Genomic DNA, 23,519 nt, shown 5'->3' with positions numbered 1-23,519 from the left:
TGTTTTAAAACTGAATAATTTTAACAGATGAAAAAGAGAATAGGAACCACGTGTAACTCCAGACCCAGGGAGTCCAACCATCTCTTCTGACAGGAGGATCTGGAGTTCAAAGACATCCAATGCTATGCAGTGAGACCCTGTCTCAAAAGATCCAAATGAAAAATGAAAACATTTGTATAGGAAGTCTCCTTGGGATACACAGCTGAGTCAAGGACAGAAGTGGTACTTAAAGCTGGTTCTGAATGACTCCAGAACTCCTCCTCTTTCAACAATTTGGTCTTATACTTATCACATTAAAACCTCTTCAGTGGTGCTGGAGAGATATCTCAGTGGTTAAGAGTACTGGCTGTTCTTCCAGAGGACCCGGCCGGGTTCAATTCCAGGCACCCACATGGCAGCTTACAAATGTCTGTAACCTTCACACAGACATAGATGCAAGCAAAACACCAAAGCACATAAAATATAAATAAATTAAAAATAAATTTGAAAACTGAATTTAAAAAACCTCTTCAGTGGTTTCTCCACATGGACCAAAGAGAAGCGAGAGGATACTGACTGTCTGCACACCTGGGTGGGCATGGTGGGGAGAGGTGATGAGCACTCTCAGTTCTCTGCACTTAGAGGCAAAGGAGCTCTGCCCCCTCCCAAATTCTCCTCACAGAAACTGAGGGGCTCCACTGCTGACAGTCACTGAAATGCCCACCTCCATCTGTGTCCCTGCCAGCATCATCGGAACCCCCTTCTACTTGATGGAGTACTGCCCGGGCATCATCTACAAAGACCCCTCCCTGCCAGGCTTGGAGCCCAGCCAGCGGCAAGCCATATATGCTGCCATGAATCAAGTCCTGTGCAGAATTCACAGTGTGGACCTGCAGGCCACGGGCCTGGACAGCTTTGGGAAGCAAGGTGTGTAGGGGCAGCCCATCCTCCACCGACAGTTCCTCTCACAAAGCGAAGCTCTGCTGTTGGGGGCTCAGTGGTTGGGGTGCTGACACACAGCCCTGCCCCTCTTCTAAACCCAGGCTAATCATAACTGGTTCTGTTTACCACTCATTTCATCCTTGGATAAGCCACATCATAGGCTTATTTAAGGGCTTAATTAAGGATTCTGTTCTCCTTGCCACTTTTTTTGTTACTAAACTGTTTAATCCTTTCTTTCTCTCCAATGCCGAACATAGTATTTAAGATATACTTCCTCCTTCCATCTCTTCCTTCTTTTATTACTTTTTTGTTTTGTTTTGTTTTTTGAGACAGGGTTTCACTGTAGTTTTGGAGTCTGTCCTGAAACTAGTTCTTGTAGACCAGGTTGGCCTCGAACTCTCAGAGATCCACCTGCCTCTACCTCCCGAGTGCTGGGATTAAAGGGGTGTACCACCACCGCCTGGCCTTTTCTTACTTAAAAAAAATTTTTTTATTTTATTTGAGCCAGGTAGTGGTGTTACAATTCTTTAATTCTAGCAGTTGGGAGGCAGAGGCAGGCTGATCTCTGGATAGCCTAGTCTACAGAGCAAGTTCCCGGACAACCAGGGCTATAGATAAACTCTATCTTGAAAACCAAACAAATAAACAAATAAAATTTTATTTGAGAAGAGTCTAATATTACCCCCTCGTTGGCCTTGAACTAGAAATGTAGTTAAGGATGACTTTGAACTCCTGATTTTCCTGCTTATACTTCCCAAGTGCTGGTATCACAGGGTATACCACCATACTTGGCCTCTTTTGAGGCATGTAAGGTTATTGGTTTTTTGTTTGTTTGTTTGTTTTGTTTTGTTTTTGTTTTTCTGGCTTTTCAAGACAGGGTTTCACTGTGTAGCCCTGGCTGTCCTGGAACTCACTCTGTAGACCAGGGTGGCCACAAACTCAACAGTGATCCTCCTGCCTCAGCCTTCTGAGTGCTGGGATTAAAAGCATTGCCACCACTGCCCAGCCTTTAAAAAAGGAAGAAAGAGGGGGAGAGAGAGAGAGAGAGAGAGAGAGAGAGAGAGAGAGAGAGAGAGAGAGAGAGAGTTCTGTTGCTGTGTCAGGAGCCTTACTAAGCTGCCAAGCTGAACTTATCTTCCCACCTCAATTTTATGTGCTTTAATATTATTTTATTTATTTATTTGACTTTTTGAGACAGGTTTCTCTGCATAACTCTGGATAACCTAGAACTCATTCTGGAGACCAGGTTAGCCTCAAACTCAGAGATCCGCCTGCCTCTGCTTCCTGAGTGCTGGGATTAAAGGTGTGCGCTACCGTGCCAGGCTCAACTTTATGTGTTGTATCCTTCCCTCAGCTCTGGGAAGACCCGATCACTGTGAGGAAAGTAAGGCCCAGCAGGGTTAGGTAGGGTTGGATGGTGGCAGAATTAGAGTCCAGATCCATGCTCTTAGCCTACCACTGTTAAACTTAACCTTGCCTGTTTGAAAGCTCACAAACCTTCAAAGAGGGTTAGGGGTTAGGCTTGAAGATTTGTTGTGGAGGGATAGTGCCTTGACCGTGGCTTCCAGGATGACAGGAGTTTCACATAGGACTTTCCCGTCACAGGAACAAGTTCAGACACAGGGCACTGGCACAGAGCTGCTGACGTTTTCACGGCTCTGCTGAACTTAGGTATTGAGCACTGAAGGCTGTTGGAACAGCATGCCATATCCTAACCCTCTTGCCCTCAGGGGACTATATTCTTCGCCAGGTGCAAACCTGGACCAAGCAGTACCGAGCAGTGGAAACCAGCAGCATCCCAGCAATGGAGAGGCTTATCCAGTGGCTGCCACTGCACATTCCCAAGCAACAGAGAACCACAGTGGTGCATGGCGACTTCAGGTAGACACAGCTCCAGGGGGCTGGGTAACCCAAGCGGAAACTTATGGGCAAGGCCCATGCAGGGGAAGATTAAGCCTGTGGTCTTGGTTCATATTACAGATGGGAATCATCCCTTCAGAGTGTTTCCTTTATGTCAGGGCTTCTTAGTGTCAACACTGTGACAGTCCTATGCCGTGGGTGGCCTCACCTCTTAGGAGGTCAAGTGTCATCCCTGGGTTTTGCTTTCTAATGTCAATAGCAGCCTGTCACCCAAGCTGTGGCCACCAGAGCTGCTTGCAGACACTGTCTCGTGTGCCTTTGGGGAGAAGGAGCCATGCTGGGTGGGGAAATATTGTGAAGTCAGCCTCGGGTGTTGACCTTGAGCCCAGACAGAATGAGGTGAGGGAGTGGACGTGGTTTCCTGGGTTGTGTCTAGAGCTGTACCTTCACTAGAACTCAGCACACCTGCCATCCTGCCGGGTGTCCCGCTGACCTTCCATGGCTGCCCTGGACTTTGCTCTTGAGGCACATCTTATTCATCCCCTATCCACTTGATGATTTTCTTGCCAATTCTTCATGCATTTGTTTAATTATCCTCTACCTAGGACTCTAGAGCACTCCTCCCCATGCGAACCTCTTTGGTAGGAAGAGTAGTAACAGGTAACTACTAGCCATACTTGTTTTACGGCCTTGGCCTTTGCCACTCCTAAAGTGTCCACATATGTGACTAAGTATGAGAGCAGGCAGGAGACCAGCAGCGGTCTAAAGGCCTCTCAGCAGGGGCCAAGCCTGAAGAAATCACCAGAAAAGCTCCTCTGGTCTTAGCGTGTGCTCCCCTTAGAGCTAACACTTACCATCAAAGAGTTCCGCCTGCCGCTGTATGGAAGAGGGCACCTTGCAGGAGGCAGGAACAGAAACTGCTGGTTTTGAAAGCTTAAAGCCAGTAAAGCAGACAAAGCGAGACTGCCACAGCCATCAGTCCACCTTAGCACAGCCTGGTACCTCAAGAGAGTCTTGGCAAAGATGCCAGCCTGCTGTTGCTTGTAGCACATGGTAAATCATGTGGTTCCGTGGTGTATTGGGATTCTGCTTAGCAGATAAAATAAACTGATTGACTCTACATGAGTCAACCTAAATAAGTCTGAAGGGATCATACTGAGGAGAAAAGATAAATACGTGTGATATTTATACAAATTTACCAAGGATAGAGAGAATGCCACCTGTAGATTTTAAGTGTGCATAGCTAAGAGAGACAGAAAAGTGTGAGACAAATGTGGACCACGTTCAAGGAAGGTGGGGGTGAGGGTGGAGGCCATTAGATGAGCCTGAAGTGTGTGTGTGTCAGACATTCAAGAAAAAGCAGCCAGGCAGCAGGTGTGGCTTCTGTGAGGAAGCTGGCACATGGGGTTGTGTGCCATTCCCTGTACTGTTGAATGCTTGGTTTTTTTTTTAAGATTTAGTTACTTTTAATGAAGTGTCTATGTGCGCAGGTGAAGAACAGGTACCCATGGAGTCCAGAAGGGATTAGATCCTGAAACTGGTGGTTGTGAACCAAAGTTCACCAGGTGCTGGGACCCAGTACATGCTCATAAGCACTGAGCCCCCTCTCCAGCCCCTTCCATTTATTTTAATCAAGCCTGCATCAGTGTCCAGTCAGGAATCAGAAGGACTCAGAGGCTCCTGGATGGTTTAAAAGGAGTGCAGTGTGGTTCGGAGCCCACTGGACAGACTGGAGCCACAGTGCCATTCCTAACCAGCTGACTTACCTGGGCCAGCATGCGCTACTGTACCTACTGCATGGCAGACTTCACCAAGGCCTCTTCGCTGACAGCCAGGACAGGACAGCACACTTCCACCAGGGTGGCTCTCTGGCTGTGGCTGGACTCCTCAGGCCATTCTCTGTGGCTTTGTGTTTCCTTAGTATGGTGGCCCTTGGGTAACGAGATGTCCCTGGTAGCTCGAGTGTGCTAAAGAAGCTATGACCTTCACTGACCTCCACCACCCTGGAAACCCTCAGCATCACTTCCTCCACTTGACATTTATTAGAGGCCAGCTGTTTCCTAGAGTGAAGAATTGGTGGCAAGTGTGTCAAAGAATCTGCAGGCTTGCTTTAGTGCCATCACAGGAAGGGTGTGAATCTAGAAGGGGTAACTTCAGAGAGGGCTCCTGGCGAGAGCAGTGGCCTTGGTAGTGGAGAACAATTAAATAAACATCCCCGCTGGTGCTGCTGACTGGCTGAAGCCAGCTGGTAGTGAGGACCCAGGAGCCTTAGAGACTGGCCAAGGCTTAGCATACAGGCTGGTGGAGGGTGGGCCTGGGGGGCGGATGGAGTCTTCTCAGCTATCTCCATTCCTTCTGTGGCTCCTCAGGCTGGATAACCTAATATTCCATCCTGAAAAGGCAGAGGTGCTCGCTGTCCTGGACTGGGAACTTTCTACCTTAGGGGATCCCTTTGCCGATGTGGCCTACAGCTGCCTGCTTCACTACCTGCCGTCCAGCTTTCCCATTCTGAGAGGTAGGAGCCAGTTAAGTGGCCAGCACTGTGGCACGCACTGGCTGGAGTGGCGGTGACTGGGCTGGGCAAAAGTGAGGTGCAAGTAGTTTGAATACCGTATCACTGGCATGTGGGGTGGGAATGGGATATATCTCCCTTCACCCATAGTGCATTTTTTCTTTCTTTCCTTTCCATTTCTTCTTTTTTAAGAAATGTTATTCTTTTTTTAATATTTATTTATTTATTATGTATACAATATTCTGTCTGTGTGTCTGCCTGCAGGCCAGAAGAGGGCATCAGATCTCATTTCAGATGGTTGTAAGCCACCAGCTGGGAATTGAACTCAGGACCTTTGGAAGAGCAGGCAATGCTCTTAACCGCTGAGCCATCTCTCCAGTCCCCCCCATTTCTTTTGTACTGGGGGTTGAGTCTTGGTCCTTGTGCATGCTAGCTGACACTCTAGCACTGAGCTGTATCGCCAGCTTGTATTTGATGTTGTATCTGGACAGGTTCTTGCTGATATGCCCAGGCTCAACATACATCTTCCATTCTGTGTGTGTATCTATCTTTGTCTTTTATTTCTGAGTTATCTTCTCTGAGACTGGCTCTCGTGGCTGACTGTCCTTAAACTCTGTGACACTGAGGCTGGCTTCAAACTCCTGCCAGTCCTACCTCCACTTCCCCGTGCTGGGATTACAGGCATGTGTCATCACACCCAGTCTGTTACTGAAACAATGCTTTGATTCAGTGACTAAGTGACCAAAACCAATGACCACCTCCTCTAGGACTGTTTGTCATCAAATGTCTGGTTTAGGATGGCATCTCTCTGAGAGCTGTGGGCCGGGAGTAATCAGAAGCTACATTCCTTTGTTTACTGTTAATTTGGTTCGAAACCTTGAGAGAAAAATGTGTAAAATAGGAGCTTCATGCTCCTCTCAGGTCATCGGCTAGCACAAGGAGCCACACAGCTGTAAAGCGGTTCAGGAGCATAGTGGCTTTCAGAATACATGTTTGCTAGGGGAGTGTAGGTGCCAACCACTTAAGGACAGTCTGTCTCTTATCTCAGGGTTCAGGGACATGGATGTGACACAGCTGGGCATTCCAACAATGGAGGAGTACTTCAGGATGTACTGTCTTCAAATGGGCATCCCACCCATCAAGAACTGTAACTTCTACATGGCTTTCTCATTTTTCCGTGTGGCTGCAATACTACAGGGAGTCTATAAGCGGTCACTCACAGGTAAGTGTTGGCCAGCCTGAGGGTCACAGAGGCTTTAAGGAGTCAGGTTTAGCCAGAATGATGTAAGGTTTAATTTTCTAAACCATCATAAAAATGTGTATGTATATAGGCAGATGTGGGGGCACACACTTGTAAGGTGGAGGTAGGAGGACAGAGACCTCAAGATCATCCGTAGCTACATGTTGAGGGCTCCAAGAGGCCCTGTCTGAAAGTTTAAAAAATAAAAAAGCAGAGGAAAATGCTAGTGTGCTCTGTGATCACTGAGAGAATGGTGCCTAGACTGGCCATGGCCTTTTCTCAGAAGGGCTACTCTAGGATCCTGTAGGACTTCTTACTGGTCTCAAGTGCTGCACACGTGACTTAAGGGTGTCACTAAAATTGCTTCTTGTTCTTTTTGTTTTTTTTATTTTTGTTTGTTTTGGGGACAGGGTTTCTCTGTGTAGCCCTGACTGTCCTGGCTCTTGTTGTGTTCCAGCCTGATCTTGAACTCAGAGATTCACCTGCCTCTAACTCCTAAGTGCTGGGATAAAGGTCTGTGCCACCAAAGTTTAGTTTCTTTGGGAAAAGGAATGGCAAGCAGCAGGGGACATCTGACCTCTGATTTCTAGTTCTCTGGGAGCTTGCCTTCCTCTCCAGACTCGGTTTCCTTGTCCTCCAAGTTCAGATTCTGACAGTGCTGCTTGGGAGTGCAGGGCCCAGGCCCCAGTATGGACGGAACAGGTGCTCAGCCAGTGATAGTGGCTGTCCTCAGAATATTGTCTATGTCACTGGCTCACATCACCAGGAAGGCTGGTTAGGAATAACCAGTTCTCCTTCCATTTTGCATAGGACAGGCAAGCTCGGCAATAGCCGAACAAAGCGGGAAGTTCCCTGAGTTCATGGCTGAGCTGGCATGGGACTTTGCCATCAAAGAAGGCTTCCGGGTTTTCAAGGAGATGCCAGCCTCCAAACCACTAGTGAGATCCCACCACGCATGGGCTGGGTCGCGGCCCCAGATAGCTCCAGCAGGTGTGAGGAGTTCCAGCACTGTAGCAGCTGCTGCAGCCCCTTCTCAGGAGACAAAGGGAGGCCTGATCATCTCTCCAGAGGGCCTCTCTCCTCGGGTCAGAAAGTTGTATGATCGGCTGTTGCAGTTTATGAAACAGAATCTGTACCCCCTGGAGCTGGAGCTGCAGAGACACCAGGCCTCAGCCGATAGGTGGAGCCCTTCCCCACTGATAGAAGACCTCAAGGTAAGCAAGCTTGTCAACATGGCTGACCCTCTCCAGTGAGGAAAGAAGCAGGGGGACTGAGTGGCATCGCCTTGCTTTCCCATCCCTAAAAGAGACAGCTGCTGATTAATCATGTTTTATTCTGTCAAGGCCAAGTATCTGTGGGGAGAAGGGAGAATGGCAAGCCAAGCAAAGTGCTTCTCCTTTGATCCCAGCACTAGGGAAGTGGAGTCAGGAGGATGCAAAGTTCAGGCCAACTTCAACTAGTTGAGACCCTGTCACAAAATCGAGTAATATAGTCTGTGGTGTAGAGAGACTAATCAGGTCAGGTGGCATCTGTCACACAGATTTGAGAAGTAAGGCACAAGGTCACAAAGTTTATTGTTAGAGACCGTATCAGAATCCGGGAGCTGAGCGATTGTGCCGTGCCAGTGCTAACCTCGCTTTAGCTGCTGCAGTGTCTCTGGCTTGTCATGCTTTGGACGTATGCGTATCTCTGACTGTGCCTTCTTCTCCCCTTTCTGTTCCACTGGAGAAGATAAGATGTGGTCACAGCTGGAGAGATGGCTCAGATGTTAAGAGAGCATACTGCTACTGCGGAGGACCCACATCAGGTGGCTCACAACCACCTGTAACTCCAGCTCCAGTGGTTCCAAAACCACACCTCTAGCCTCCATGGGCCTCTGCATTCATATGCATGCACACATACATCCTTACATTGTTTTGTTTTGCTTGCTATGTGTTGTTGAGATAGGGTCTCTCTCTATGCATCTGTGACTGGCCTGGAATTCAACACCTGCACCAGTTTGAGACCATCTCGAACTCAAGAGATCCACATGCCTCTGCCTCCCAAGTGCTGGGGTTAAGGATGGGTGCTACCACTCCCTGCTCAACTTTTTTTAAAATAAATATTGTTTTGTTTTAAAGATAAGATCCAGTGATTATGGCTCTCCTTTTTCCCCTGCCAGGAGAAAGCCAAGGCTGAGGGGCTTTGGAACCTTTTCCTACCCTTGGAGACAGATCCTGAGAAAAAATATGGAGCAGGACTGACTAACATGGAGTATGCACATCTTTGTGAAGTCATGGGCATGTCCCTGTATGCTCCTGAGGTACAGTCTCCAGTTCCCTCAGTGTGTGAGAACATGTCCCCACATGGCCTGTGTGGAAAGTCAGATCTAGGGGTACCATATGACTTGAACATCACATGGGAAAGGAAGGCAAGTAACAATCGGCCCAGCAGGGAAACCCACCCAGGGATGTGGACTGTGGGGGCTTCCAGCCTCTGGCTCCAGTCTCCTCTACTTCAAACAACTGATCCAAGGGGGTTCCAGGGCATTTGCGATTGACTTCAGGTGTGTGTGAGCCTTCTCGGGGGGAGAGGAAGGGCCTTCATGAGTTGTGAGGGGTCAATGGAAGGAGTCCAGTCCAGTGTGGGGGGCACTGGCTGACAAGTTTCTTCTCTTCAGATATTCAATTGCTCTGCCCCGGATACGGGGAACATGGAGCTCCTGGTGCGGTATGGCACTGAGGAACAGAAGGCCCGCTGGCTGGTGCCCCTGCTGGAGGGCAGGATCCGCTCCTGCTTCGCCATGACGGAGCCCCAGGTACTGTCTTCATATGTCCCCTTTGGCGGGGCCCGGTCTCTGCTCCTGAGGAATGTATGTCCATAAGGACTCTGACCAGAATGTGCTCCTGTGCAGGTGGCCTCCTCAGATGCCTCCAATATTGAGGCTTCCATCAGAGAGGAAGATGGCTCCTATGTCATAAATGGTCACAAGTGGTGGATCACAGGTACGTGACTGAACATCGTTTTCAGCTTTTCAGTCTGTGCAGATGAGCAGGGTGAGATGTGTTGTGAGCCCTCTAGGTGGCACCAGATGCGCACACCTGTGGCTATGTGCCCCTGCAGGCAGCTCTGCCGCCCCTGCCAGCCTCTTTCACCTGGGAGTCTTCCTGGTGGCTTCCCTTTGCTGTGAGGTCACAGGTGTTGTTTCTCAGAGGCTTCCAAGTGCCTCTCTGTCCCTCAGCTCACAGAGCTGATGACCCATCCATCCCATTTCACAGGAGGAAACTAGGACTCAGGGAGACCAGTCATTTACCTAAGGCTGCAGCAGCTGGCGGGTAGCAAACAGGCTTCAGCATTTGCTGGATTCCAAGACCTGTGTCTAGTATTAATGGGGACAACAGGGCAGGCTGTGGGGAGGAAGCAGCAGTTTGTAGATTTTTTTGTCTGTCAATGAGAAATTTACATGTGAGAGAGACAGAGACAGACAGAACAGGGGTGCGGGGTGTGGGGGAGAAAAGGTATCATGTAGCTTGTGCTGACCTCAGACTTGCTATGTAGCTGAACCTGGCCATGAACTCCCCATCCTCAGGCCTCTACCTTCCAAGTGTTTGGTTACAGGTTTGCGCCACCACACCTGAATCAAATTTATGTATTTTTCAAAAATCCATATATTTTTATATATATTATAAAATATATAATGTTAGATGTGGGGTTGCACAAACTGTAATTTGATGTAGAGGCAGAGGATAATACAAATGTGGGGATGTCATGCTTGGTCATGTATGAGTCCAAGGCCAGCCTGGGCTACATGAGATACTGTCTTAAGAAACAAAATTAAGGGGGCTGGAGAGATGGCTCAGAGGTTAAGAGCACTGGCTGCTCTTTCAGAGGTTCTGAGTTCAATTCCCAGCAACCACATGGTGGCTCACAACCATCTATGATAAAATCTGGTGCTCTCTCCTGGTATGCAGGCATACATGCAGGCAGAATGCTGTATACATGATAAATAAATCTAAAAAAAATTAAACTACAACAAATCCAAATGCTGCATGGTCCAGAAAATTTCAACAGGTTTCTATGTAATTCTTTTGCTCGTTTACTTGAGATAGGGACTCTGTGTAGATCTGGCTGACCTGGAATTCCTTACACAGATCAGGCTGGCCTCGAACTCACAGAGATCCACCTGCCTCTGTCTCCCAAGTGCTGGAGTTACAGGTGTGGGCCCCTGCACCAACTTCATTGTGATTTGTAGGAAGTGACCCACAGAGATGGCTTGGGGATTAAGAGCACTTATTATTACAGAGAGCGTGGGTTAGTTCCCAGCACCCGCATTGTGGCTCACAGTGGTTTGTAACTCCAATTCCAAGTGGTCTGACTTCCTCTGGGATAGGCATGCATGTGATGCACATTCATACATTTAGGCAAAACGCACATGTAAAATAACTGTTTTGAATTTTATTATAATTGTTATGAAGTGAACTCTTGACACTTGTTACCTGTGATATTCAACTTTCTCTACATCTGCACATTTGTAACATTTATAACTCATGGAGGCTCTGATGGCACCCATCCTGTCCTCTGCTTGCTCAGCCAGACTCTTAGCACCGCACCTTTTGACCATGTGCTAAGATCTAATATTCAGAGAAGGGATGGGAGGAGAGGGGACAGAGAAGAAGAAGGGGAGCAGTGGGAATGATGAAGTGTTTCCTGCACAGTAGATTCTGTTTTATTTCCTGCTCTGGTCAAGTGTTCCATCCTGAGCCTCCTCTCTAGTCCCTCCCTCCATCATGTGGGTTCTGAGGCACTCACTCAGTTCATGCAGTGTGCTAGCTGGGTGTCTTTGGCGTGTTTGGCACACTTTGACATGGAGAGTACACAGCAGGTATTCTCAATGAGGACAGCCTCCCAGAAAGCACAACAGCAGCCCACTGGAAGCACAGATCTGTCTTGGAGTCTTAAGTCTCCGAGTCCTGCGGCAGGCACCAGCGTGGAAGCTTGACAACCGGCAGTTCAGTTGTCTTCTGGGTGTTTCCAGGAGTACTATTGTCCTGGGCCTAACAACCACCAGGGTCCACTAGAGGGTGGGAGCGTAGACCCCAGCCCCCCAGGCCTGAGAGTTGTATTGGGGTCAGGACCACTCCCACAGAGTATTTAAATGAACTCCCAAAAGAGGAACACTGGTCTCTTTTCCTTCCTCCCAGTTCCCCCTCGGGGCCACCCAAGAGTGCAGGAATCCTATTAAACCTGGATATTTCTTAATTTGGCTTGTTTTGATCTGGCTTGATTGGGAATTTTGTGTCGGCAGAGAGCTCGCGTTAGGAAAAATTCCTAACAGTGTCCTCTCTTCAAAGTCTTTTGCAGCCAGTTCTATCTTTGCTGCTTCGCTATGGTTAAACTTGTGAGCTGTCTGTTTTGTACCATCCATAGTAGACATCTCATCACATAACCCATTTCCTCAGCTAGACCTCAGCAAGCTAGAGAAGATGCTTATAGCAGCCAACTTGGGTTTTGTTTCTATTTCTTCAAGTCTAACATGATGGTTTTTAATTTTTTTTTATGGGACTGAAGAGAGGCACTGAAGAGAGGACTGAAGTAGTTACCCACACTAGCTACTCTTGCAAGAGAACCAGGACTTGATTACCAGCACCCACATGGTGACTCACAACAGTCTATGACTCTAGTTCTAAGTCTGACTCCCTCTTCTGGCGTCTTTGGGCACTGCACTCACAACATGCAGACGAAACCTACATACAGTTAAAACATTGTTCCTACAGTGCTGGGTCTCATTCTCAGTGCAATAAGTTCTCTCTGGCCTGGAGCCTGCACGTGATTCTCCGATCCTGTGTATCTATCAGTGTCCTAGCTTTGCTTTAGGGCTTCCTGTGGTTAGATGCTCACTGGCCTTGGCATGCACCAACAGAATGCTCTCTCTTCTCTCCTGGCAGGCATCCTGGATCCACGCTGCAAACTCTGTGTGTTTATGGGAAAAACAGACCCACAGGCCCCGAGGCACCAGCAGCAGTCTATAATCTTGGTTCCCATGGATACTCCAGGAATCAATATCATCCGGCCTTTGTCAGTGTATGGGTTGGAGGATCCCCCAGGTTAGACCTCCCAGGGTCAGTCACCCTGAGTGTGGCTCTAGTATATGGGCAGCAGTTTGGGGGAGTGCTTGTTCTGTTCAGAATTTTCCACTTGCCAAGGATCTGATAGCATCAGTAAGACTGGGCCTAGCCCTTTATTTTCTAAGGAGCTTGAACTGCTCGGCAGACTGCCTGTGGGTGTTTATGCTTGCCTTTCCTCTTCTAATCTCAGAAGATGAGGTCCGGCAGAGGGCCAGGGCAGCAGGTGCAGGTCACAGCCCCAGTTGAGTCCCTCACCTGTGTGAGGAGAGAGCCTTCCCTGCTGACAGCATTCACACCCTCACTTCTGGCATCACACAGATGTTCTGGCCTGCATCATATTTTAACCACACGGCCTGAAAGGTACTTCTACCAAGCCTGATGACCTGAGTTCAGCCCTTGTCACCCACGTGGGAAAAGGTGACATCTGATTCTGCTGTTTTTCCTAAATGTGTCAATAACTGTGGCCAGTGAGTGGCTCAGGAGGGAAAGAGTCTTACTGCCAAGCCTGATAGGATCTACATGGTAGAAGAGACCTGACTCCTGAACGCTGTTTTCTGACCTCCAAATTCACTGTGCCTATGTGCAGACATAGACACACACTCAGCAGTAAATTTGATATACAAAACTTTTTATGAAAATGGCAGAAGCTGGGCAGTGGTTTAGTCCCAGCTCTCTGGAGTCAGAGGCAGGCAAATATCTGTTTAAGGCCAGCCTGGTCTACATAGTGAGTTCTAGGACAGCTATGGCTATGCAGAGAAACTCTGTCTTGAAAAGCATAAGGAGCTGGGCCGTGTTGGTGCACACCTTTAATCCCAGTACTCGGGAGACAGAGCAGAGGCAAGCAGATCTCTGAGTTCGAGGCCAACCCAGTCTACAGAGCGAGTTCCAGGACAGGCTCCAAAGTTACACAGAGAAACCCTATCTCAAAAAAGCACCCCCCCCAAAAAAAAAAAAAAGAAAAGAAAAGAAAGAAAAAGAAGAAAACCCATAAGGAATGGCAGAATAACTTTTTTTTTTCTGAAAACAATTCTCTTCCCTTGTTTCTGGGTTGCCTGTCCCCTTCTTAGCTGTGACACAGTTAGAAGGCTAAGGTCTAGGAACACGTAGCCCTAACTGAAGAGAAGAATAAACACATCCAAGAAAAATGTATTTTCATCTTTCAGGGGGCCATGGCGAAGTGCGGTTCAAGGATGTGCGTGTGCCAAAAGAGAACATAGTCCTAGGCCCTGGTCGAGGCTTTGAGATCGCACAGGGCAGGCTCGGGCCTGGCCGGATTCATCACTGCATGAGGCTGATCGGGTATTCAGAGAGGGCCCTGTCACTCATGAAGACACGCGTGAGTTCCCTAGTGCCCACAGTGACCAACAGCCACTATTGCTGTCTGGGAGCTTCAAAAACACTGGTGCCCATCTGAAAACAGACCTTACAGAATGATGTTCACATCCAGGATCTGTGGTCCCTACTTTGCATCTGCTCTACTTTGGCCACAGCTGACTTCCAGAGTGGAGTGGCCACCTCTTTGTCCAAGTGGCCAGAAGGAAAGGCCAGGCAGGCTTTATGGTAGCTGAAGGTGAGGTTCCAATGCCCACAGGATATGAGTAGCCAAGAGCTATCCATGCTTCCAGCACATTGTTAAAACTCAGACCCCAGGGAGATCCTGAGTTGTCTGTCTCTGTGCCCTGGGGTCACAGCACCTGGCCCAGTACATATTACCCTCCTTGTCCAGTGTGGTCAGAATATACAATCTGAAGCCAGCATGGTATCTTATTCCAGCACTCAGAAAACTAAGGCAGAAAGATTGTTGTAACTTCCAGAGTCACCTAGATTCCATAACAGAGCACTGTCTCAAACAATGAAAGTCATTTGCCATGGGCCCCTTAACAGCTGGAGACCTATATAGTATAGGGGTCTCTGTGACTATCAGGACAGCAGAGTGAAGATCTGCAGGAGTCAAGAAAGCAGTTCAGTTCAGCCCGACTTCAGGAGGCTGACCCCCAAATGGTTTATTTTAGGTATCTTGAAGCACAGCATAATTTGGTGAAAACTTATTCTGGTGATGATAAATGCAATCCTGTGTACACAGAAAAGCATGCATAATCTCCGAGGAACAAAGTAAGCTAAATAGAGATGGGGAGAGACTACACTGAAACTCTGTAAAGTCCCCATGACAAGCTTATATCAGGGTCTGGGGTAGATTCTGTCAGGATGAGGTTCTGGTGTGGTCTCCAGCCACAAAGATGGCACAAAGGTCACCAGACTTTTTGCCACATCCCCTCTCATAGCCCAGGTCCACATACAGCCCATGCTGGCCTGGATCTCTCCATGTACACAAGGATGACCTTGTTGGGACTCAATTGCACCATACCATGCCTGGGTGGAAAGTAGCTTCTTGGGATAGAAGCTATTTTTTAAACATATAATCTAGAGCCGGGTGGTGTTGGGCACGCCTTTAGTCCCAGGACTTGGGAGGCAGAGGCAGACGGATCTCTATGAGTTCGAGGCCGGCCTGGTCTACAAGAGCTAGTTCCAGGACAGGCTCCAAAAGGTACAGAGAAACTCTGTCTCGAAAAAACAAAAAAACAAAAAACAAAAACATATAATTTAGGGACACTCACAATGCCCCTAAGTTATATGTTTTAAAAGCAGACTGGAAGGGAAAAGTGTCATGGCATATACCTTGAATCCCAGCTCTCTGTAGAGAGAGACAGACAGATCTCTATGAGTTCAAGGCCAGTATAGTCTACTTAGCAAGTTCCAGGACACCTGGAACTACTGGAGAGACCTGTCTCAAATGAACCAATGGAAAGAGGCTACACAACACTGTGTGGACTATGACTGTTTTTTTTTTTTTTTTAAAATGGGGGGAGGACAGTGAGTTGGCCCAGCAGGTAAAGGTATCTGCTGTCAATAATGTTGATAACCTAAGTTTGATCCTTGTGGTCTCTGGTACCATCTGATGACATTCTTAGCTTTTGGGTTCGTGGGAGGGAGAGTGCTTCACATTCCAAAAGGATTAGTCACAGATGTTAATTAACACTGCAGTGGGCAATAAATGGCTATTGAGGCCCCAAGACAGCCCAAGATCCTGGCTCTGGACCTGCAGCACTGCAAGCTCTCCGGGGTTACTGTAGCTGTAGTCAGTCCATCAGCCTTTGAGGATGCTCTGTATAGGTGCGGCATCTGTGGTGAGCATTATTGCCTATTTACAGACGCTGCCGCCAGCCAGCTCCTGCTTCTGCTCTCCCCTCCTTTGCAGGTCCCCTATGCCCAGCTCCTCAGCCTAATCTCTCTGGTATCTGTAGGTGATGTCCCGCACTGCCTTCGGGAAGCCCCTTGTGGAGCATGGCACCATCCTGGCAGACATTGCCCGGTCACGTGTGGACATCGAGCAGGCACGGCTGCTGGTGCTGAAAGCTGCGCACCTCATGGATGTGGCAGGAAACAAGGTGGGAGGCGTCCCCGGTCACAGAGGTCACCCTGGGGTGACACCGCAGTGGGCCCTTCTCTTCTTGCTTAGTTCTCAGACACTGATGACTGCTATTGTTCTCTTGAACTCTGGCCATCTATCCACTCCAGAAAAGGCCAGGGACAGGGAACTTTCGTTTACCAACTGGGAACCTTCCTGATTTGAGAAAGGGAGGTCTGGTGGCCCCTGTACTCCTACAGCGTGTTGGTGGGGGATGTGGGTGACGGAGGAGAGAGCTGGGGACAAGGGACCTCACAGGCCTAGTCCAAATACGGCATTAGCCAACACAGGGGGTTGTTCCCAGAACGACATGACCCATTGCCAGTAGCGGCTGGGCATGGTACATGTTGACTCCGTTCTTCTAACTCTACCTTCTCCTGTAGGCTGCAGCTTTGGAGATTGCCATGATCAAAATGGTAGCCCCATCCATGGCCTATCAAGTCATTGACCGCGCTATCCAGGTGAGCCACCCTGGACTGTCCTCCCTCTGTACCTGTGCTTTACTCTTCAAACGAAGTGTACAGGGGCCTCCCTCCTTCCCTAGTCCGAGACAGTGAGTGTTAGCTTGTAAGTAGCTGGCCTTGGGCTCCGCTGCTGCTGCTCACACCCAGTGTCCCGACTCTGCAGGGTTCCTCCTTCCACATCCTGACACCTGGTCTCACACAGAACTTTCTTGGTAGCAGAAGCAACCTTCTTGGTGACTCAGGCATCCAGAGGGTGGCTGTGTCCCCATGAGAAGTCTGAACTCACAGGTGTCACAGGACATCCCCTGGTGAGATACTTGTCACCAGGTGTTCTGAGCAGGATGTCACTTTTAGAACTCACCCAGGCCTTCTTCTCCTCCCTGCCATGTGTCTGGCAGGCCTTCGGAGCAGCGGGCCTGAGCAGCGACTACCCTCTGGCTCCTTTCTTGGCCTGGGCCCGAGCCCTGCGCTTTGCTGATGGCCCAGATGAGGTCCACCGGCTGACCGTGGCGAAGATGGAACTGAGGAATCACAGCAGGCTGCAGGAGCCAGCAGCGCCCAGAGTGTAGGTTCTGTCCTTGGGACAGCCAGGTATGTGTGCTTCTTCTATGGTGTCCAGCACCTCAGTGTGGGGCGGTCATGCTGACTACCGTTTCTGGATAGCCTGTGGGTTTGTGTTTTAAGCATGGAGGAAGAACATTTGGGTCCAGGCCTGGGGGGCTGGTCTTGTGTTCCTCAGAGTTGACGTCATGGTCCCCTTTTCCAGGCTGTAGGAATCTGGACACCTGTGTGCTCTGTTCTCTCCAGAGGTGATGGGGTTCCTTCTCGGGGCGTCTAGGAAGGCAGACGGCATGAACCACAGCAGATGCTCCCTGCAACTGGAATGAAACCATTCTGTGACAACTAGAGTGCCCACGTCAGGGACACAAAGAGTTTGTGTACTTCCTGTGTCACATGACAGACATGGGAATAAAAGCTCCCACAGCCCTGTGACTCAGGTGTCAGTGGCTTCCTCACAACTATGCTGCTTCCCCTACACTGGCCCCGTATGCTGGGGCCCCGTGGGACACGGGTGCCATGGCTCCCGATTCTCCCCACGTCTTCTTCACACCCCTCACCACCAGTTATCCTGCTCCAGAAAACTTCACCAGAGGAACCATGGCACCTGAGTGAGAGCCCCATTGACTGCCACTCTGCTGCCTGTCAGCAGTCATGTGTGGCACGGGGGAGACAGACAGGAACAGAGGCCCCATGAGACCAGAAAAGAAGAAGCTGTTTTAGGAAGACTTGGCATTAAGATGCAGCACAGCCCATCTTCGGGCAACAAGTTTGGCTGGCACCATCACATGCTGTACTGTAAACCTGACCTCAGGGTACCTGCTTCCCCTGATGGGCCTGATGCACAGCCTGGACATGCACTGCCAAGTGCACAGTCACAACAGGCTCCTGAATGGCTTTCACAGGTGTGCTGGGTCCGCACATGAGCTAGGGACACATCTGAGGAACAGTTACTGAAGGAAGATGGATGAAGTGCCCACTGTTCAGTGTTAGCATAGTGCCAGCACACTGGTAGATTCCGCAACCTGAGCCCCACCTCTGTTTCATGCCAGAAATAGAGGGGTTTGTAAAAAGGAAGTGTCATGACATGGCATATCATGGGCCCTAAGAATGTCTCTCAATGATGTAGGAGGGTCTTCTGTCTATCTGTTGCTTTCATTGGTTAATTAATAAAGAAAACTGCTTGGCCTGATAGGTCAGAACATAGGTAGGCAGGGAAGACAGAACAGAATTGTGGGAGGAAGAAAGCAGAGACAGGCAGACGTGGCTCTCCGACCCAAGATGGTTATAATCTTCCAGGTAAGCCACAACTTTGTGGTAAACACAGATTAATAGAAATGGGTTAATCAAGATGTAAGAGGCTAGAATTAATGGGCCAGGCAGTGTTTAAATGAATACAGTTTCTGTGTTATTATTTCTAGGGCTAAGCTAGCCTTGCGGGAGCCGGGCGGGATGAAAAGCAGGCCTGCTCGCCTCATCACTATATCGTGACTTCCTTGAGAATAACCTTGCTCTACTGCCATGCTAAGGCATGACCTGACCCCACATCTCTCTCAGATTCGCTGCTTCAAGGCCTGGATGCACCCACATGTGCAAGCATATAGTCTTTAAAAAAAATTTTTTAGAATATTTATTATGTATACAGTGTTCAGCCTGCATGTATTCTTGGAGGACAGAAGAGGACACCAGATCTCATTATAGATGGTTGTGAGCCCCCATGTGGTTATTGGGAATTGAACTCAGGGCATATGGTCTTAACTACTGAACTATCTACACAAATCCCAATGTGGGTTTGTAAAAGACCCTGCCAGGGCTGGGAAGAAAGCAGGGCTGGGAAAGAGCTGGCTGCACAAGAATAAGCTCCTGACTTTGTGCTCCAAAGCCCACATGGAAAGCTGAGTGTGATCTCTGGGAGGGTAGTGACAGGAGGGTCTCTGTGACTCACCAACCAACCACTTCTGCCTGCTTGGTCAGTTCTAGGCCCTGTCTCAAAAATCTAGATGGTCAGGTTCTGAAGAATTACACTAGACATTGTCCGGCCTCCACACACATGTGGACACATGCATCTGCACATATGAAACACACACACACTCAGAGTAAATGACTCTTTTTTTTTTTAAGATTTATTTATATGTACACAGAGTTCTGCCTGCAGGCCAGAAGAGGGCACTGGATCTCATTACAGCTGGTTGTGAGCTGATGTGGGAGAGTTCTTCTGTTTTAATAAAGAAACTGCCTTGGCCAGCCCTTAGGTGGGTGGGCTAGACAGAATAGGGAAAAGGAAGTGAGGTAGATGGCTCAGACAACTGCCCTGCCTCTACAACCAGATGCGATGGAGCCAGCTGGTCTTATCTGGTCACGTGAATGGGGGAGGGGTCAATGTGAGGTGAAAATGCTAACTTCTGCAGAAATGGGGTTTAAGCAAATGTAGGACGTGTAGTTGGCCATCTGGGCTTCCAGGCTGTCCTAATGACATTAAGACACAGGAGAAGGGGACTCTGCCTGTCTTCAGTGTTGTTTGCAACAAGCAGGAGCTTCCCTGGCCGCAGAACATGTCCAGGCAGAAAGCACTTTAAGGGACCTGTGTTCATCCTGATGATGAGGCCTCGAGCTGCTAGGAGCTGTCAGTGTTGACTGCAGTCTCTTTGTGTGGCATGTGCAAATACAGTGTTTCTAGGCCAAGCTGGAGAAGTGGGCCCAGAGAGCCTGCCTGGCCAGAGTTGGGTCAGGGAAAGCATCTTAGTTCTGAGTTCCAGTGTCCCAAATTCAACTGGGTTTGGGAAGGAATTTTCCTTCTCGTGGCCCTGGGTTTTCTTCATTTGAAAAGTGGAGAGGACAGAGCTCCTGGGGTTGAGGATCAAGTGGAACAATGCATAGTTATGAGCTTGCTCTGTGTGGGGTCAACTCCTGCATGGCTATAGTCAGGAAGAGGCCAGAGAGGAAGGGGCTTGGCTGCAGGGTGGATTTCAGTAGCACGGTGTTTGTCTAGTGTGTCCATGAGTTCAATCCCAAGCAGTGGCAGGAAAGAGAAGTCGCTGTGCTCTAGTGGGATACCAGACCTGAGGAATTTTATCAGCCCCGAGCTGCCTGGACCACAATACTTCTCAAGCTTAACCACGAAGCATCATCCTGGGGTCCAGCTGGATTCTGAAGCATGAGTTGGTATGAGGCCTTCCAGTCATGCTCGCTCCCCTCGTGCCCTTTGGAGAAGCCTGAGCAAGGCAGACGCTGGATCTCCCAGGCCAGGGGCCCCAGCTGGTGGACTGTGAGTGCTGCTGGTTCCTGGAGCACAGGAGGCGGCTGGTACACGCTCTTCTCAGCTCTGAGGACAACCGGATACTCCCCCTGCCCACGCCACCGCCACCGATAAGGAGACTGAGACTTAGACTTAGGTCAGATAGCTTCCCAAGGCCATACAGCCAGCAGCTCAGTTGAGAAGTTTCTGGACTGCTTCCTCCTTCATTTAAGGGCTTCCTGTGAGCATCTGGCCACTCACACGAAGGAAGATGAAGCTGGTGACCTGCCTTATAGCCAAGGAGTTTGCTCTCCTGATGCTTCTGTCTCAGAGATCAATAGCCTAGGGTTGGGGCTCTGTCTACCTGAGGGGTTCAGAGCTCTGGGCACAGGCAGTGGCCGTGTGGGCTGCTTGCATGCAAGAGTCAGCAGTGCATCACAAGTTTGTGTGCAGACCAAGAGAGCGACAGGGCTGCAGAGCAAGTTTTTCCTTCTAGTGACCTTGTGTTTTGGTTTGAATGTTGCTGAATCCTCAACCTAACTTCACTAGATGTGGGGAAAATCTGTCCTTACTCTCCAGGGGGAGACTGAATAATCAATATTTTGTCTCCCTGTTCAGTGACTCTGAGGAAACCCTCAGTGGCTGCCAGTTTGTTTTTGTGTGTGTGTGTGTGTGTGTGTGTGTGTGTGTGTATGTTTGGTTCCCCCTCCCACCCCCGTAGGGTTTCTCTGTGTAGACCAGGCTGCCCTATTCACAGAGATCCCTCTGCCTCTGCCTCCTGGATTAAAGGCATGAGCCACCACCACCTAGCTGTTTGGTTTTGAGACAGTAGAGCAGGTGTGCATTGTCTTAGAGGAAGTATCCCCGGTGCCTGTACCAAAGTCTCAGCATGGTGGATGAGCTTGTGCCAGGGCCTTTACTAATAATTGGTCCAGAGCCTACACAGAAGAAAGGATCAGAGAGGAGCAGGTTTGTTTTATTTTAAAAATCAGATTAAAGATTGAGGAATGAGAAAGCAAAGGGAAAGACTCAAGGAAGATCTGATGTGGAGCACACATACTCTGTTCCAGTTCCTGGGAGGCAGGGGCCTCCGAGGAGCCTAGCAAGTTCAAGGCCAGTTTGGGCTGTATAGTGAGACAATTTTCCCAATGCCAGGGGCTGGGGATGTGGCACTAACATAAGGTCCTGGGTTTGATATACAGCACCAGGAAATGAAGAGGGGAAAAGAAACACCAGTACAGTCAGATAGAAATATAGTATTGGAAGCCGGGCGGTGGTGGCGCATGCCTTTAATCCCAGCACTCGGGAGGCAGAGGCAGGCGGATCTCTGTGAGTTCGAGGCCAGCCTGGTCTACAAGAGCTAGTTCCAGGCCAGGCTCTAAAAAAGCTGCAGAGAAACCCTGTCTCGAAAAACCAAAAAAAAAAAAAAAAAAAAAAAAAAAGAAAGAAATATAGTATTGGGGGCTGGAGAGATGGTTTAGCGGTTAAGAGCATCAGCTGCTCTTCCAGAGGTCCTGAGTTCAGTTTCCAGCAACCACATGGTGGCTCACAACCATCTATAGTTGGATCCTGATTGATCTGGCATGCAGGTGTACATGCACATAGAGCACTCATATACATAAAATAAATAAATCTTTAAAAAAAAAGAAATATAGTGTGGGTGTTACATCAGACATTATCTAGTATTACATTAGAACTGTCAACATTAGATGACTGAGCCACAAAAAACCTTGTTCATTTTTGTTGCTGTGATAAACACCCTCTCCCCTCCCCATAAAAAAACCTTATGGAAGAAAAGGCTTAATTTGGGTTACAATTCCAGGTTAGAGTCCTTCATAACAGAAATGTCACAGTGGCAGGAGCTTGAGGCAGCTGAACCACATCATGTCCACAGTCAAGAGCAGAGAGAGGAAAATGAATGTAGCCTGCTGGCTAAATTTTGACGATTTGTAGGGTATCCAGCATGCTAGGTAAGTGCTCTACTTCTGAGTTACATCCCTTAACCCAGAATGAGAGCCTTTCTGTTTTGTTTGGTTCCAAAGTTTGCCTTTTTGAAACAGAATCTCTCTCTATAGCCCAGGCTAGCCTTTAAGCCACAGTCCTGCCTCTCTGTGCTGGGTTAAAGGAGGGACTTCTGCACAGTGGTGGTACCTGTGTCCCACCAGTCACCAGCCTGCGCTGTTTGTCCATGCCCAGGAATTACATGCCTTCAAGGTGCCTGGCCAGGAGCCCTTTACCCAGATCAAAGTCTGTGTGGTCTCACTGGAGGACATTGCCCCAGAACATCGTTTTTCTTCTGCCTGGCATGCCACCTAGGCCAGTGTTGGGTCGAGGCCCTGACCATGCTGGAAGTAACTGATTACATTCTAAAAGTAAGTCCATGGTTCCCTGGCACAAGCTTGAAGAGGCAGAAGTGACTAAACAGGCAAAAGAGGCTCCAAGCCAATTGGGTGCAGTGTGACCAAGCTAAGGCAATGATGTGCCCTCCTTCGGCAAGGAGAAAGGCTAAATGCTTGCTCCAAAATCCTATGTAATCCTGGATTTCTCTAATAAAGCCACTTTGTCCATGTAAAAAAAATAAAATAGGGTTGGGGGTGTGGCTCAGAGGATAGAGTGCTTCCCTAACATCCATGAAAGTCCTGAGCTTTACCCTTAGTACAGAAACCAGTGTAGTGTGGTAGCCATAATTATAGTCCCAGCTCTCCAGAGAAGGGGCAGGAGAACCCGGGCTCAAAATAAATAAACAAGGAAACAAACAAAAAGGTCAAACTACTGGCAATCAACAAAAATGGTGTTACACTGGTATGTAAACAGATAAACAGGAGGTCTACTTAAGGGCATTTGCCAGTAAGAAATGATAAGTGATAGAAAAGACGCCACACTGACGGGCAGTGTTTACAAGTATGTGTGAACACACACACACAAATGCATGGCTGCAAACAAAGACATTCAATCTCACTCCTTAGAAATGCATATTAAACCAGGTATGGTGGAGCAGGCCTTTAATCCCAGCACTTGGAAGGCAGAAAAACCAAAAACCATGCATATTAAAGCGATAGAGGCTGGCTATCAGAACATCTACTCACAGTATCTGATAATAAACAGTAGCGGAAGAGCGTAAGGGTGTGGTGGCACCTGGGCCACCAGAGATCCGCCTGC

At 48.8% G+C, this 23,519-nt stretch overlaps 1 protein-coding gene across 4 annotated transcripts in view; it reads left to right on the top strand.

Moving 5' to 3' along the window:
- Positions 1-17,560, top strand: part of Acad10 (acyl-CoA dehydrogenase family member 10) — a 41,246-nt gene extending 23,686 nt beyond the window's left edge. Inside the window, exons 9-22 of one of the 4 annotated variants that reach the window (XM_038345496.1) lie at positions 725-906; positions 2,652-2,802; positions 5,151-5,296; positions 6,342-6,515; positions 7,344-7,747; positions 8,695-8,835; positions 9,193-9,330; positions 9,427-9,517; positions 12,458-12,616; positions 13,801-13,973; positions 15,940-16,083; positions 16,487-16,564; positions 16,966-17,132; positions 17,375-17,560. In XM_038345496.1, coding sequence (XP_038201424.1) covers positions 725-906; positions 2,652-2,802; positions 5,151-5,296; positions 6,342-6,515; positions 7,344-7,747; positions 8,695-8,835; positions 9,193-9,330; positions 9,427-9,517; positions 12,458-12,616; positions 13,801-13,973; positions 15,940-16,083; positions 16,487-16,564; positions 16,966-17,132; positions 17,375-17,405 — 2,179 coding nt within the window. In that variant the 3' untranslated portion in view covers positions 17,406-17,560. Of the gene's footprint in view, positions 1-724; positions 907-2,651; positions 2,803-5,150; positions 5,297-6,341; positions 6,516-7,343; positions 7,748-8,694; positions 8,836-9,192; positions 9,331-9,426; positions 9,518-12,457; positions 12,617-13,800; positions 13,974-15,939; positions 16,084-16,486; positions 16,565-16,965; positions 17,159-17,333 lie in introns of all 4 variants that reach the window. The other 3 variants (XM_038345497.1, XM_038345499.1, XM_038345498.1) reach the window with 3 other exon arrangements.
- Positions 17,561-23,519: the final 5,959 nt, after the last annotated feature.

Source organism: Arvicola amphibius, chromosome 10 (genome assembly GCF_903992535.2).
Source record: "Arvicola amphibius chromosome 10, mArvAmp1.2, whole genome shotgun sequence".
Taxonomy (NCBI): Eukaryota; Metazoa; Chordata; class Mammalia; order Rodentia; family Cricetidae; genus Arvicola; species Arvicola amphibius.
This window is presented reverse-complemented; position numbering and strand designations above follow the sequence as displayed.